Here is a 16,447-nt window from a genome sequence, read left to right as displayed (position 1 = left end):
TCCAGCTGTATTTACTAGTGCAGACTTATAACGTAGAAGTGAAAAGCTATAACCCCAACATGTCAGGAAAAAAAAAAAAAAAAAAAACAGGATCACGGAGTTGGAAAAAGGATCACCTCCCCCCCACCCTTATGTCAGTATTTTGTTGAATAACCTTTTTCTTTAATTACAGTCTTTCCTCTGTAAGGACATGTCTCTACTAACTTTTCACATCTAGACTTTGCAATATTCGCCATTCTTCTTTCCAGAACTGCTCAAGTTCAGTTAAATTTGATGGTGACCATTTGTGGACTGCAGTCTTCAAGTCATTCCACAGATTTTCAATGTAGTTTAAAGCGGAGTTCCACCAAAAGTGGAAGCTCCGCTGGTCTGCCCCCTCCCCGATGCCACATTTGACACCTTTCCGGGGGGGGGTACCTGTTTTTGACAGGTACCTGGCCCCACCTCTGGGAGACTGCACCCTGGCGCCATCTATCAGAAGTTCGCTGTCTATCGGGATCCCTGGACAGGTAAGTGTCCTAATATTAAAAGTCAGCAGCTACAGTATTTGTAGCTGCTGACTTTTTATTTTTTTTTACCCAGGCTGGAACTCCGCTTTAAGTCTGGGCTCTGACTAGGCCATTCACATTTTTCTCCTTCAACCAATATGTGGTAATTTTTGCTGTGTGCTTTAGGTCATTCTCATGTTGGAAGGTAAACCTTCTTCCCATTGACAACTTTCTGGCAGAGGGAAGCAGATTTTCCTCAAGAATTTGACAGTATTTTGCCCCATCCATTTTTCCTTCTATCCTGACAAGTGCCCATGTCCCTGCTGCAGAGAAATGCCCCCCCCCCCCCCCCCATAACAGGATTTTACCACCTCCATGCTCTACTGTAGAAATGGTGTTATTTGGATAGTAAGCTGTATTGGATTTCCACCAGACATATCATTTGGTGTTGAGGTCAAATAATTTAATTTTAGTCTCAGCTGACCACCTTAAACACACCTTGAAGATTATGAGGCCACATTGGAAAAGATGTTATGGTCAGATTTATCCAAGTACCTGGGGACACATGGGGGGGATTGTCTCCTGTTCTTTAAAGTTACATAGTAAGGTTGGTAAGGATACCAGATCATCCAACGGAAACTCGTTGTTTGTGTGTGACTACTTTTTTCTATATCTCTGTACATTACACCTGCTAAAAACACATCTAAAAACCTATGCTCCCTGCTAACACCACCAACTGTGGAAGGGAGCTCCACATCCTTACTGCTCTTACAGTAAAGAACCCCTTAAACAGTTTGGGCTTGAACCACAACTACACTAAAACAGTATATACTCCATAGATTATTTTGTGTATAGTGCTGAACTACTCTGAGGTGAACAGCAAAAGCCAGATGTCTTTTTTTTTTTATTTATTTTTTTAATCTATTTTTCTAAAATTCTTGTTTGCTTTGACAGGTGGGGCCTTAGCAGTAACGGGAACATATCTTCTGGTGACATTTTCACCGAATGTATCTCAGGATATAACAGCATTGAAAGTACAGCGATATATTATGAGCTGGCAGTTCTTAATTTACTTGGTAAGTTTCTTTTTATTTATTTTTTATTATTGTTATTAAAAATAAAAAAAAATATTAATAATAATGACAAATCAGAATTTTGAACATTTTAAATTAAAATGTATTGAAGCAAGTCTCATGCATAATATATATGTTATTTATAGTAGTTTTTAGAATCCTCAAAACTCCAGGATAAACTTTTTTTTTTCTTTTATTTCTTTCTTTTTTTTTTTTTATAATGTCCCTGTGCTATTAAAAAAATAAAAAAATAAAAAACCCTCCGGCTGCAATGTTCAGCTGTAATCTGGAGCAGTCCTCCACAGTACCTCTTTGCCCTTAGTCTACTAGGCTGAATTATGTGAATAATGTGAATTATCCCTTTCATGACTAAGCCTATATTTGACATTTGGTGTTTACAAGTTAAAATCCATATTTTTTGCTAGAAAATTACTTGGAACCCCCAAACATTATATATATTTTTTAAGCAGAGACTCTAGAGAATAAAACGGCGATTGTTGCAATATTTTATGTCACACAGTATTTGCGCAGCTGTGTTTTAAACGCAACTTTTTGGGAAAAGGGACACTTTCATGAATTTTAAAAAAAGGAAAAAGTAAAATTAGCCCAATTTTTTTGCAAAATGTGAAAGATAATGTTACACCGAGTAAATAGATACCAAACATGTCACACTTTATAATAAACTACGGTACCTAAAAATCTCAATAGGCAATGCTTAAATTTTTTTTTCCGGTTACCAGGTTAGAGTTACAGGGGAGATCTACTGCTAGAATTATTGCTCTCGCTCTGACGATTGCGGCGATACCTCACATGTGCGATTTGAACACCGTTTACATATGCGTGCGCGACTTCCGTATGTGTTTTCTTTGCTGCATGAGCTCGCAGGGGGGGGGGGGCTTTATAAAAACAAATGTTTTTCTTATTTATTTATTTTAAAATGAATAAATAGTTTAAAAAACAAAAGCAAATTTGATCACTTTTATTGCTGTCACAAGGAATGTAAACATCCCTTGTGACAGTAATAGGTGGTGACAGGTACTCTTTATGGAGGGATCGGGGGTCTAAAAGACCCTCGATCCCTCCTTTACACTTCAAATTATTCAGATTGGCATTTTCGGCGATTCTGAATAGTGCATTTCTTTTTAAATCGGGCGCCATTGGCAGCCGAGTAAATGGGAAGTGACGTCATGACATCGCTTCTGTGTTTACAATTAGGAGACTGGAATGAAGCCGCTCACGGCTTCATTCCAGTCCCTCCCTAGCCGCTGGAAGCGGCAGATGTGCGATCGGTGCTCCCGATTGAACGGGAGCCCCGGTAAGAGCGGCGGGAGGGGGGATGTCTCCTCCCGCTCCTCCGGCATAACAGCCGAGCTGCTTTTAGCTGCATCAGTTGTTATGGCTGGAAAGCCAATTGCCCGCTCTAAAAAACGGTACCGGGAGGATGCCTGCAGGTGCGGGCATCATCCCGGTATAACCCCCGGAAGCTGAGTACGCACATCTGCGTATGCTCGGCGGGAAGGGGTTAAACCTAGTGTTATTCACCCTGGAATACTGAGACCCCTTTCACACCAAACCGCCCATAGTGTGGGCAGTAAAACGCCACTATTTTTAGTGGCTAGTGGGGTGCTTTTACCCCACGCTAGCGGCCGAGAAAGGGTTAAAACCACCGGCAATACGCCGCAATAGCAGCGTTTTGCCGGCGGTATTACAGCGCTGCCCCATTGATTTCAATGGGGAGCAGCGGTGGAGGAGCAGTAAACACACCGCTCCAAAGAAGCTGCTGGCAGGACTTTTCCCTGATGTCCTGCCAGCGCACCGCTGTAGTGTGAAAGCCCTCGGGCTTTCACACTACAAACAATGGTGCAGCTTTTTTAGGGCGGATTGCAGGTGCTATTTCTAACGCTATAGCGCCTGCAAAATGCCCTGGTGTGAAAGGGGTCTGAGGGTTCTACTGTGAACGCAGGGTGTCATGGCTCTACCCACTAGAGAGACGTCATCCTGGCACCATTCATTCACAGTATATTGGTGCATAGAGTGGTGCTGACTTCATTATGCTATTGCTGCAATAAAAAATAAAAATGCAAGCATAAAAATTAATCTCTCACAATTGACAAACTGTAACACTGGGAATTAATCTGTGTATTTTGCCCACTGTCTAAAAAATAAATAAAAATAAATAAAAAGTTTTTTCATTGGGAAACTTAATTTCCCAGGGCCCTGAAGAATTTTAGGGATAACATTTTGGAAATCTGTTGTTAACCACTTGCCGCCCGCCCTATTACAAATTGACGGTGGCAAAGTGGTTTCATAATCCTGACCGGATGTCATATGACGTCCTCAGGATTATGAGCCGCTGCGCGCCCCCCGGATCGCGGCGATTGTTGTTGCGGGGTGTCAGTCTGACACCCGGCAACTACGATCTCGGTAAAGAGTCTCCGACGGAGACTCTTTACCACGTGATAAGCCGTGTCCAATCACGGCTGATCACAGTGTAAATGGGAAGAGCCGGTGATCGGCTTTTCCTCACTCGCGTCTGTCAGACGCGAGTAGAGGAGAGCCGATCGGCTGCTCCTCTGACAGGGGGGGTCTGTGCTGATCGATTATCAGCACAGCCCCCCCCGAGGATGCCTACACTGGACCACCAGGGACGCCACCAGACCACCAGGGAAAAGGTAATCCTCCCTAGACCACCAGGGATGCCAGTCAGCACAATGGATGCCAATCAGTGCCCATAATGGATGCCAATCAGTGCCCACAATGGGCATCACTGATTGGCATCCATTAGTACAGTATAACACCAATGCCACCTATGAGTGCCCACCTGTGCCGCCTATGAGTGCCCACCTGTGCCGCCTATGAGTGCCCACCTGTGCCGCCTATCAGTGCCCACCCATGCCCACCTGTGCCGCCTATCAGTGCCCACCCATGCCCATCTGTGCCGTCTATCCATGCCCATCTGTGCCGCCTATCCATGCCCATCTGTGCCGCCTATCCATGCCCATCTGTGCCGCCTATCCATGCCCATCTGTGCCGCCCATCCATGCCCACCCATGCCCACCTGTGCCGCCTATCAGTGCCCACCCATGCCCATCTGTGCCGCCTATCCATGCCCATCTCTGCTGCCCATCCATGCCAATTTGTGCCACCTATCAGTGTCCATCCGTGTCACCTATCAGTGCCGCCTATCAGTGCCGCCTATCAGTGTCCATCAATGCCACCTCATCAGTGCCACTTCATTGGTGCCCATCAGTGCCGCCTTATCAGTGCCCATCAGTGTAGCCCCATCAGTGCCCATCAGTGAAGGAGAAAACGTACTTATTTAAAAGTTTTGAAACTGAAACAAAAAAAAACATTTTTTTTTCCAAATTTTCGGTATTTTTTTATTTGTAGCGCAAAAAAATAAAAACCGTAGAGGTGATCAAATACCACCAAAAGAAAGCTCTATTTGTGGGAAAAAAATTATAAAAATTTCATTTGGGTACAGTGTAGCATGACCGCGCAATTGTCATTCAAAGTGCAACAGCGCTGAAAGCTCAAAATTGGTCTGGGCAGGAAGGTGTCCAAGTGCCCTGTATTGAAGTGGTTAAATATTTTTCTAATCTTTCAAGGCAGCCAAAACTTTTATTTCCTTTAGGCCCCTTTCACACCGACTGACCGGTCGGGTCCGAATGTCATTTTTTTCAGGCAGACCATCCATTGCTCTCTATGGAGCAGTGGATCTCAATGGACATTTGTGTCCGTTGATACCCACTGACATCTGATCCGGTGTTGTCTGCTAAAAACAGACAGATGGGGATCCCAGCGGTGGCAACTGGTGCTCCAATTTTGCAAACAAACCCCCCCCCCCCCCCAGTCTCATTAGGTCTGCACTTACCCCATCCAAGTCGCGGCTTCCCCGGCTAATCCGGTCTTAAAATCTGCCTCCTGTCCTGATTGGCCAGGAGGAGAAGCCTGAAGCCAATAGTGAATATTGATTCACTAATGTCACAATGAGGCCCAAACTTTTTGAAGCCAATTAGAGCCTCAGGCACTAATCATGTGGTCAAAAAAAAACTAACTTGTAGAAGCCTATGAGTCCAGCGACCCAGATGGAGATTAGGGGGCAGCTCATGGAGATTAGGAGGGTGGCATCCCTTATGGACCGGCCACCGCTGGATCTCAGGCGGTCCGTTTCCATCCGACAGCCCATAGAGGGCAGTGGACTGGGATCTGTCTTCCACCTGCTCAGCGGGGATCAGTGGAGTGATTCCCTGCTGAGTTGGCAGACTCTGCCAGTGTGAAGGGGGCCTTACACTTTTTAAAATGACTAGGATGAAAGCAATTTTAAAACTAAATATAAAAAAGCCCCCCTACAGTTTCCTATAGTGTGCTAGTAAGCATTTATGAGTCACCATCGTAGCACAGGACTCTCTGGATCCATGGCACTCTGTGTCCGTGCGTGCAGAGAGCATTGCACATGCACGAATTTCAACATCTGCTTAAAGTATAAGTAAACACAAAACTTTTATTTTTTTATTTTGGATAGAGTGGCGAAGGATTAGAAGGGCTGTCCGTTTTTATTGCTGTCTGTGCTCCTGTTAGGGAGATTCACTCTCTCTATTTGTCCTCTTTACCATTATCCTTGAAAGTGAAAGTAAAAGACATTTTCAAATTTTAGGTTGTCCTCAAAATAGTAATAGAGATAAAAATCTTCCAATGGGGACACAAATTCTAGTGCCCTGGGGGTCCTTAAGGAACTCCCTTAATTTGTAGGGATTTCTTTTCACTTTCTGTTTGGCTACGGGACAGGAAGTGAAGGGAAATCTCCGTAGGGGAACACAGATGGCAAAAAAAAAATCTGACAGGGGTTATAACCCTCCCTTTTGCTATCCAAAATGAGGAAAAAAGTTTTGCCTATAGTTCTATAAACTATGGTCAAAAACAGCATATAAAGGGGCTGGTTCGCAGCGTGCGCTTCAACTGCGTTCCAGGCTCCCTACTAGCGACCGTGGCTCCGCCTTACCCGTTTCGTCATGGACGTTCTCAAAGGCCTAATTCGTTTTTGTATAGCTCTACTTTAAGCCAATGCCACATGAGTTTGCGCCATTGCAAAGGCACCTAAAAGCAAGAAAAGTTTTTTTACTTTAGTACTGCTTTAAACGTTTCTAAAGCTGAAACTTTTTTTCATTATAGTTAAAGTAGGGAATGTCTAAAACCCTGTCACCTCTTATACCCTATAGTAATCTCTCTATTGGAAGACAGCTCCTCTTTTTCTGCTTTGGCCACGACTCACAATTTTAGATTTTCCTTCACATTTAGTGTTGACACTAATCATAACCAGGACAAGTGTTTATATATATATCCTCAATATAGCCAGCAGTAAAAACCTGACCCCGGACCATTCTGTCCAAAACTTAAAAACGTTTTGGCTTTGCGTACAGTTTAATTCCATGTCCCCATCATGGACATAGGGAGTAAACACACTTTTTAAATCTTAGGCATATGTCTCCCAACAAGTCCACCGAGACAGCAACTCTATTCCAGAGAATTTTGTTAGTTCAGATAGCATATGACCTCAATCTGGGAAACTTGCACTTTGGAGAGCAGCGTTTACAAAGCTGTGTTTGAAGATACATGCTTGAATTGTACTTTCAGGTGTATTTATAACCACTTCAGCTCTTGAAGGTTTTACCCCCTTTATGGCCAGACCATTTTATGCTATTCAGCACTGTGCTACTTTAAAGTGGTTGTAAACCCTTACAACACACTTTTACCTACAGGTTTAGGAGATATTTGCCGAAAAACATGCACTTCTGTCTACGGCGCATGCTCCGTAGACAGCGGCGCGCAGGCGCACTGAGTGCGGCACCGTCAACGACGAAGATGCCGTGCGTGGCGGCTCCCGTGCGCATGCGCCGGAGTTACGTCATCGCGGCTTCGCCAAATAACAGCGGCGGAGCAGCGAGGACCCACCGAGAAGATGGATGCGCCAGACTACAGGGGACAGCAGTGACTTCACTGGCTCCTGTGTCAGGTAAGTGACAGAGGTGGTTGACGCAATGCCGTCTTCAGCCAGGAATGGTTGCATGCAAGAATGGCACCAACCTTCTCTCCACCCTCCGACAGGGGCACTTGACCCATGTTCCATGTTTGCCACACATCCTGAATTTGGTGCTGCGGTGTTTCTTGAGCAGGTACCCATGCTTACAAGATCTCCTGAGGCAGACCTGAAAAGTCTGTGGTCATTTCCAATGGTCATACAATGCCAGCGCTTGGCTGGCTGACATTGAAAGGGAATGCAAGCTGCCCACCAACCGCCTCATTTGTGACATGTCCACCAGGTGGAAGTCAATGTTGGCAATGCTGCAGCGGCTGTTCACACAGCAAAGGGCCATCAATGAGTACCTGTGTGAGTATGGCACCAGGACGGGGTCAGGGGATCCTGGCTTCTTTTCACCATGCCAGTGGCTACTGATCAAGAATGCATGCACTGTCCTGTCACCATTTGAGGTCACATGGATGGTGTGCGGTGACAATGCATACATCAGTGATACGGTCCCTCTTGTGTTCCTGTTGGAGCACACACTTCATTGAATAATGGACAGGGCATTTGAGGCAGAACAGCGGGAGGAGCAGGAGGACATCCTTACCCTTCAAGGCTCCCTTTAACCAGATAGTATTCCTGCAGGCCCGCCAAACACACAGGAAGAAGAGGAGGATGATTGAGTCAGCATGGATGTGGAGGATAACACTCAGCAGCAGTCTTTTAAGGGATGGTTTTCAGTCCCCAGAAACCCAAGGAGTTGTACATGGCTAGGAGGAGGTTGTTATGGATCATATGATCCTTAGTGACCCAGAGGACTCAAAATCGGGTGCCTCTGCATACTTTCACAGACTTTGCAGAATCAGGGAGCCCATGCAGTGTAAGGACCCTAGGATTCTTGGTATCAAAGAGAAGGAATCATTACTGGCTGGCAACCCTTCTTGATCCACATTGCAAGGGTAAGGTTGCAGAACTCATCTTGCCTTTGTAGAGGGAGCAGAGGATGAAACATCTTCAGGAGGCCTTGAAGAAAGGTTTGTGCAATGCTTGTCCAGACCCTGTGAGGTTACAATTTCCTGGTGCTGGACAACGTCTTTCTGAGGCTTCTGTCAGGTCACCTGAGGCCAGAGGTAGTGGACCCTACGGCTGACTGCTGCGGAGGGGAGTCTAGGTGGTTAAGGAAGGCAGGTTCGCTGGAACACCAACACGGATCCCACAGGGGTTAGAGTGTAAGATTCCCCAGGGAGCGGAGTCTAAGAGCCAGCAGGTGTTCACCAGAGCCTCTAGTGGTGAGGATCCACTGGGCTGCAACTGGCTCCGGGTCGTGACCCCCAGGGTCTCCCAGCTCACACCCATAGTAGGCTACAGGAGGTCAGAGATAGTAAGGGAATAAGCCAAAGGTCTGGGCAACTAGCAGACAAGGATAAACCTAGAACACGCCAAAGGTCGGGGTCACAAGCAGGCAGCGATAGTTGAGAACAATCCAAGATCGGTAACTGTAATCAGGCATAGACACAGCAAGATGCACACAGAAGCTAAACACACAAAGGTTGATCAGCAAGGCAGGCTTGCAGTGCACTGGTTAATATAGAGTTCCCCGATAGGGACTGGGGTGGAGCCATGCTTTGAAGAGCGATTATTTAAGTAGCCAGGTGAGAGAGGCTGGCCTCTAAAGGTGGACACATGGAGGAGAGATAGATTACTGCATAACCATGGCAGCTTTGTTCAGTCAGAGGAAGAACAGTGGAGAAGGTGTCCGGCTGACCGATGCCTTTAGACAATTTTTCAGTCCTCAGCGCCAAGGTCTGATTGGTTCAAGCAACCATCACCAGCGTCTGCATTACATGGTGCAGGAATATCTAAGGGCAAGAGCAGACTTGGAGACCTTTCCAACTGAGCAACCACTGAGTTACTGGGTCTTGAGGATGGACCACTGGCCAGAATTAGCTCAATATGCAATTGATCTACTGGCCTGTCCTGCATCCATCGTTCTTTCTGAACGCACATTCAGTGCTGCTGGTGGGTTTGTAAGCGATCATAGAGTGCGCTTGTCCACAGACTCCCTTCATAGACTCACATTCATAAAAATGAATCAGTCTTGGATCAGCAGCAGCTATCAAGCACCTGATGCTGATGTAACTTAATGATTTTTCTATGGATGTGGGATCACTTGAAGACTGCCTGTGCTGAGCGACTATACTATTCCTCCTCAATCTTGATGATGCTAGCTTCCAACAATATTTTTGGTTTAGGGCACCACCACCACTGCCTAATGCCCAATTTTTCTGTCCCTGTTTAACAGGGGCATGTAATTACACTTGCTGATCTAATATTTCACAGCAGGGCCTGTTCCTGTGCCCAACAAGAGTATCTGTGAGGAGTTAGTGTTGTGTGTTCTGTCCCAGCAGCAGAAAAAAGGACAAGCGTGCCCCACAGCCACCTGTAGAAGATGCACCATGTCCATGACCAGCATTGTGGACTGTAGATGCAGAGCTTGCTTGCCCTCTTTTAGTGGCCTGTGAGTAGGGATGAGCTTCGTGTTCGAGTCGACTCGAGTGTTCGTGCGTTCGCAGAATTCCGAACGTTTGGGCCGTTCGCGGCAAAATTCGTGTGGCCCACAATGCACTGCGATGGCGCAATGCATTGCTGGCTCAAGATTGGCCAAGCATGCACTGTGACCCCGCATGCTTGGCCAATCGCAGCGCCAGCAGCGAGGAGAGCCATGGTTGGCCACAGGCATCCTGCCTGTGGCCAATCATAGCTCAGGCTGTGTAGTGCACGCCCCACACTATATAAGGCCGCCTTTGAGGCGGCCTCGTGTAGTGTGTTAGTTAGCATCTGAAGCAGTGGGTGTTCTGTGTACCTTCAACACAGTTGCACACCAATCGTTTTTGGCTGATTTACGATCTTGCTCTTGTGTAGTGGTTACTGTCTGTGCCCTGACCGCAGTATACACCACTATATTCACCTCACCTATATAGCTAGTGATCTAGCTTTAATAATAGAGCTTGCAGTCAGTAGTGTTAGTGCGTGCTGTCTGCGTGCTCTGTACCCAGTACATACCACTATATCCACCTACATAGCTGTTCTCTATTTGAGCCCAATTGCCATCTGCAGGAGTTATTGGAAGTTGTGTGTGCTTCCAGCACAGCACAGCACAGTATACATCTGTATATACCCCTTTAACTCTGCTGTTTTCTGGTTATTGTCTGCGTGCCCTGACCGCAGTATACACCGTGATATTCACCTCACCTATATAGCTAGTGGTCCATCTTTAACAATAGCGCTTGCAGTCAGTAGTGTCACTCAGGAGATAGTGCGTGCTGTCTGCGTGCTCTGTACCCAGTACATACCGCTATAATCCACCTACATAGCTGTTCTCTATTTGGGCCCAATTGTCATCTGCAGGAGTTATTGGAAGTTGTGTGTGCTTCCAGCACAGCACAGTACAGTATACATCTGTATATACCCCTTTAACTCTGCTGTTTTCTGGTTATTGTCTGCATGCCCTGACCGCAGTATACACCGTGATATTCACCTCACCTATATAGCTAGTGGTCCATCTTTAATAATAGCGCTTGCAGTCAGTAGTGTCACTCAGGAGATAGTGCGTGCTGTCTGCGTGCTCTGTACCCAGTACATACCGTTATAATCCACCTACATAGCTGTTCTCTATTTGGGCCCAATTGTCATCTGCAGGAGTTATTGGAAGTTGTGTGTGCTTCCAGCACAGCACAGTATACATCTGTATATACCCCTTTAAATCTGCTGTTCTATAAAAAAGGCATCTGCAGGAGTTAGTGGGTGTTGTGTGCCTACAGCACAATATAAACTACCCAACTACTGTTTTACCCAACTCCCTTCAGGCCATTACCATGTCTGGAAGGCCAGCAAGGAGAGGCAGACAGGCGCGAGCCGATAAAAGAGGGCAAGCAGGCTCTGTGTCTAGAGACAACAGTGCTGGTCGTGGACGCGGTGCATTGTCATCAGCACGTGGCCATGGGACATGCTTGTCCTTCTTTTCTGCAGCTGGACATGTTGAACCGCAACATGCCAACGACTTGGTAGAGTGGATGACCAAGCCCTCTTCATCCTCCTCATCCTCTCTCACCCAGTCTCAGGGTAGTAGCAAAGCAGCTGCCAACGCATCGTCTTCCCTCCTCTCAATGTCATCATCAGTGACTCCTTCCCTAGACCCACCACGTCCTCCTGAGGAGTCTCCTGAACTCTTTGAGCACAGTGTTGGGTACATGCTCCAGGAGGATGCCCAGTGTTTGGTGGGCTCTGATGATGACACTCAGCTAGAGGAAGGCAGTAGCGTGAGCGCAGAGAGAGAGGATGCTCAAGAAGCACAGCAATCTGGCAGTCATGTTCCACAAGCTGCAGCATACTGCCAGGTTTGCTACAGCGATGAAGAGGGAGGGGAGGATGAGGGCACTGACTCCACGTGGGTGCCTGGAAGGAGGGAGGAGGAGGAGGAGGAGGCACATGTCCAACGAGGCAGGATGCCCTCCGGGGGCCAGCTTAGGGGCAGCACACCGACTGAATCACACCGCAGAGCTCCGCCTGCGCAGAGCGCTTCCTCTGCGCGTTATTCTAAAAGTTCTTTGGTGTGGGCCTTTTTTGAGACGAGTGCATCAGATCGCACCGCTGCTATTTGCAACATATGTCTCAAGCGTATCTCACGTGGCCAAAACATCAGCCGCTTGGGCACCACATGCTTGACCAGACATATGTTGACCTGCCATGCAGCTCGTTGGCAAGCGTACCTCAAAGACCCACACCAAAGAACAAAGCGGACCTCTCCTTGCTCCTCATCAGCTGGCATCTCCAACCCCACTAGACCTTCAGTCCTCTCTGAAACCTGCTCTGAGAGGAATGAAGGTGTAGAATTAGGTGTGTCACAGCCAAGTGCTTTCGGGAACTCTGCTAGTGGTACATCCACGTCCGATTATAGCAGGCAAATGTCCCTGCCCCAGCTGCTGGACCGGCGGAAGAAATTTACTCCCAGCCATCCACATGCCCAGTGGTTGAATGCTAGCTTGGCTAAATTGCTAGCACTTCAACTGCTGCCTTTTCAGTTGGTAGACTCGGCCCCCTTCCGTGAGTTTGTACAATGTGCGGTTCCTCAGTGGCAGGTCCCCAAACGCCACTTTTTCTCACGGAAGGCGATTCCGGCTCTCTACCGGCATGTGGAAGGCAATGTCCTTGCCTCGCTGGACAGGGCGGTCAGCGGTAAGGTGCATATTACCGCTGACTCATGGTCCAGCAGGCATGGACAGGGACGTTACCTGTCTTTCACGGCCCATTGGGTCACTCTTCTGGCTGCTGGGAAGGATGCAGGACAAGGTGCAGTAGTGTTGGAGGTTGTTCCGCCACCACGCCTCCAAAATGCTACTATTGGTTGTGACACACCTCTCTCCTCCACCCCCTCCTCTTCTTCTTCCTCCATGGCCTCTTCCAGTGCTCTGTCCTCAGAACCAGCGGTGCTCCGTAGGCGTTCCAGGGGCTACGCAAGTACGCAGGCAAAACGATGCCATGCCGTGCTTGCGCTGGTTTGTTTGGGGGACAGGAGCCACACTGGGGCGGATGTTTTGTCAGCTCTGCAGGGGCAGGCCGAGAGGTGGTTGACGCCACGCCAGCTTAAGCCAGGAATGGTGGTTTGCGACAATGGCACCAACCTCCTCTCTGCCCTCCGACAGGGACAACTGACCCATGTGCCCTGTGTAGCTCACGTCCTTAACCTGGTGGTGCAGCGGTTCTTGGGCAGGTACCCCGGCTTACATGATGTCCTGAAGCAGGCCAGGAAAGTCTGTGTGCATTTCCGCCGATCATTTAATGCCTGTGCTCGGCTGGCTGAGCTCCAAAAGGAGTTGAACCTGCCCAAGAACCGCCTTATATGTGACATGCCCACCAGATGGAACTCAACATTGGCCATGCTGCAGCGGCTGCACACGCAGCAGAGGGCCATCAATGAGTACCTGTGCGACTACGGCACCAGGACAGGGTCAGGGGAGCTTGGTTTTTTCTCACCACGCCAGTGGGGCATGATCAGGGATGCATGCACTGTCCTGTCACCGTTTGAGGAGGCCACAAGGATGGTGAGCAGTGACAGTGCATGCATCAGTGACACTGTACCTCTTGTCCACCTCTTGGAGCATACGCTGCGTGGAATAATGGACAGGGCACTTGAGGCAGAACAGAGGCAGCAAGAGGAGGACTTCCTTGCCTCTCAAGGCCCCCTTTATCCAGACAGTGTTCCTGCTGTGCCACCCATCACACAGGAAGAGGGTGAGGAGGAGGAAGAGGAGGAGGAGGATGATTGTGTCAGCATGGAGGTGGAGGCTGGCACTCAGCATCAGCATCAGCAGCAGCAGTCTTATAGGGATGATTTACAGTCCCAAGAAACACGTGGACTTGTACGTGGCTGGGAGGAGGTAGCTGCGGATCATTTTGTCCTTAGTGACCCAGAGGACTCCGGACCGAATGCCTCAGCTAACCTACGCTGCATGGCCTCCCTGATCCTGCAAAGCCTGCGGAAGGATCCTCGTATTCTTCGGATCAAGGAGAGGGACCATTACTGGCTGGCCACTCTCCTTGATCCACGGTACAAGGGTAAGGTTGCCGACCTTATCTTGCCATCGCAGAGGGAGCAGAGGATGAGACATCTCCGGGAGGCCTTGCAGAAAGCTCTGTGCAACGCGTTCCCAGAGACTGGGAGGTCACAAACTCCTGGTCCTGGACAACGTGTTGCTGAGGCATCAGTCAGAAGGAGCGGTGGAGAAGGTGGCCGTCTGACTGATGCTTTCAGACAATTTTTTAGTCCGCAGCCCCAAGGTATGATTGGTTCCAGCACCCATCGCCAGCGTCTAATTTACATGGTGCAGGAATACCTAGGGGCAAGGTCAGACTTGGACACCTTTCCCACTGAAAATCCTCTGGCTTACTGGGTCTTGAGGATGGATCACTGGCCAGAGCTTGCACAGTATGCAATTGAGCTACTGGCCTGTCCTGCATCCAGCGTTCTTTCGGAACGCACCTTCAGTGCTGCTGGTGGCTTTGTTACCGATCACAGGGTGCGCTTGTCCACCGAATCAGTTGATCGACTGACCTTCATCAAGATGAATCAGTCTTGGATCACCCACAGCTACCAAGCACCTGAAGCTGATGTAACCGAATAATTTTTTTTGAAATACCACATCCCTTCAAGACTGCCTATGCTGATGCTGAGTGACTGTCCTGTTATGTTGATTGTCTATCCTCTTCCTCCTCCGCTGATATGTTGGAAGAACATTTTTGGTTCTGGGTGATGCCAGCAGCCCAATTTTTCTGCCCCTGTTTAACAGGGGCGTTTAATTACAATTTTTGATGCAATGCTTTGCAGCAGGGCTAATTCCTGCAATAAAACTAGAGTATATGGCCGAGGTTGCAGTGTGATGGCACCAGTGCCTAAGGCCCAATTTTTCTGCCCCTGTTTAACAGGGACATGTAATTACAATTCTTGATATAATATTTCACAGGAGGGCCCCTTCCTGTGCCCACCCAGAGTAACGGTGAGGACTTATAGTGTTGTGGCACCAGCACCACAACCACCAAAGGTCAATTTTTCTACCACTGTTCAACAATGGCATGTAATTACAATTCTTGATATAAACGTTTACAGCAGGGCGCTCCAGCGCCCACCAAGAGTCACTTTGAGGGCTTACAATGTTGTGGCAAAACCAACACCTTGTTCCGCCATTTCTGCAGAGAATATAGGGCAGGAGCCTACTTTCAAACATCCAACTTACAAACATCAGACAGCAGCAAGTGAGATGAAAAAAGATGGACGACAAAACAAATTATACAGGGGTGATAACCCTTCCCTATGTTTTCCAAAAAGCTTAAAAATAGTTTTTTTGACTGGAGCTACACTTTAAAAATGTACCAGTTGAAAATTACAAACAGATTCAACTTAACACAACAAACCTACACAGTCCCTGTCTTGTTTGCACCGCCTGTATACTGCTGTTCTGAGTATATAGGGCCTGGGGGCCACACGCATTTCCTTTTTTTAATATGGGTACGGGGTTCCCCTTAATATGCGTACAAGACCCAAATAGGCTGGTAATGGGCAGGGAGGGCTACCCATGCCATTTTTCTGAATGATTTTCAACCATATTGCAGGAACCAGATATAACATTAAAACCGCAAGCAGTTTTAAATGGTGTTATTTCCGTTAAATGTCATTTTGTGCAGGGACTGTTCTAAACACAGGAAACGCGTGGCACTTCACACGCATACTACAGACACCCCCCAGGCACCATATTTAAAGGAATATTTCACTTTTTTTTTTTTCACTTTAATCGTCATTAAAATCAGTGCTCCCGCCAAAACGGCCCTTTTTAAAACTTTTTCTTGCATTGACCCATGTCCCCTGAGGCAGGAGTCAGGTCCCCAAACCCTTTTTAGGACAATATCTTGCATATTAGCCGTTAAAATTAGCACTTTCCATTTCGAACGTTCGAGTCCCATAGACTTCAATGGGGTTCTAACGTTCGTTACGAACACGGGGTCCGTTTGAGAGTTCTGGTGCGAACCGAACCGGGGGGTGTTCGGCTCATCCCTACCTGTGAGCATCTGCCTCTCCTTGGTGGCCTTCCGTACATGATGGGGATTATGCTTTGCAACACCACACCACACCACACTACACTGTATTGTGTACACCACCAGAAGAGTAATAGCAACTGCATTATGGGTGCAAGGTACTGTGTACACCAACAGAAGTACAATAACTACTATGGGTGTACTGTATTGTGTACACCACCAGAAAAGGAGTAGCAACTGCACTATGGGTGCATGGTATTGTGTACACCACCAGAAGC

At 47.7% G+C, this 16,447-nt stretch overlaps 1 protein-coding gene across 2 annotated transcripts in view; it reads left to right on the top strand.

Annotated features, from left to right (window-relative positions):
- Window positions 1-16,447, top strand: part of NIPAL2 (NIPA like domain containing 2) — a 197,190-nt gene that overhangs the window by 110,706 nt on the left and 70,037 nt on the right. For both annotated transcript variants that reach the window (XM_077493087.1, XM_077493086.1), the window contains exon 5: window positions 1,443-1,564. In XM_077493087.1, the coding sequence (XP_077349213.1) occupies window positions 1,443-1,564 (122 nt within the window). The remainder of the gene's footprint in view (window positions 1-1,442; window positions 1,565-16,447) is intronic.

Source organism: Lithobates pipiens, unplaced genomic scaffold (assembly GCF_037356315.1).
Source record: "Lithobates pipiens isolate NorthernLeopardFrog02 unplaced genomic scaffold, aLitPip1_a1.2 Scaffold_19, whole genome shotgun sequence".
Lineage (NCBI taxonomy): Eukaryota > Metazoa > Chordata > Amphibia > Anura > Ranidae > Lithobates > Lithobates pipiens.
Note: the sequence above shows the minus strand (reverse complement) of the source record. Positions and strands in the feature narration are given on the sequence as shown.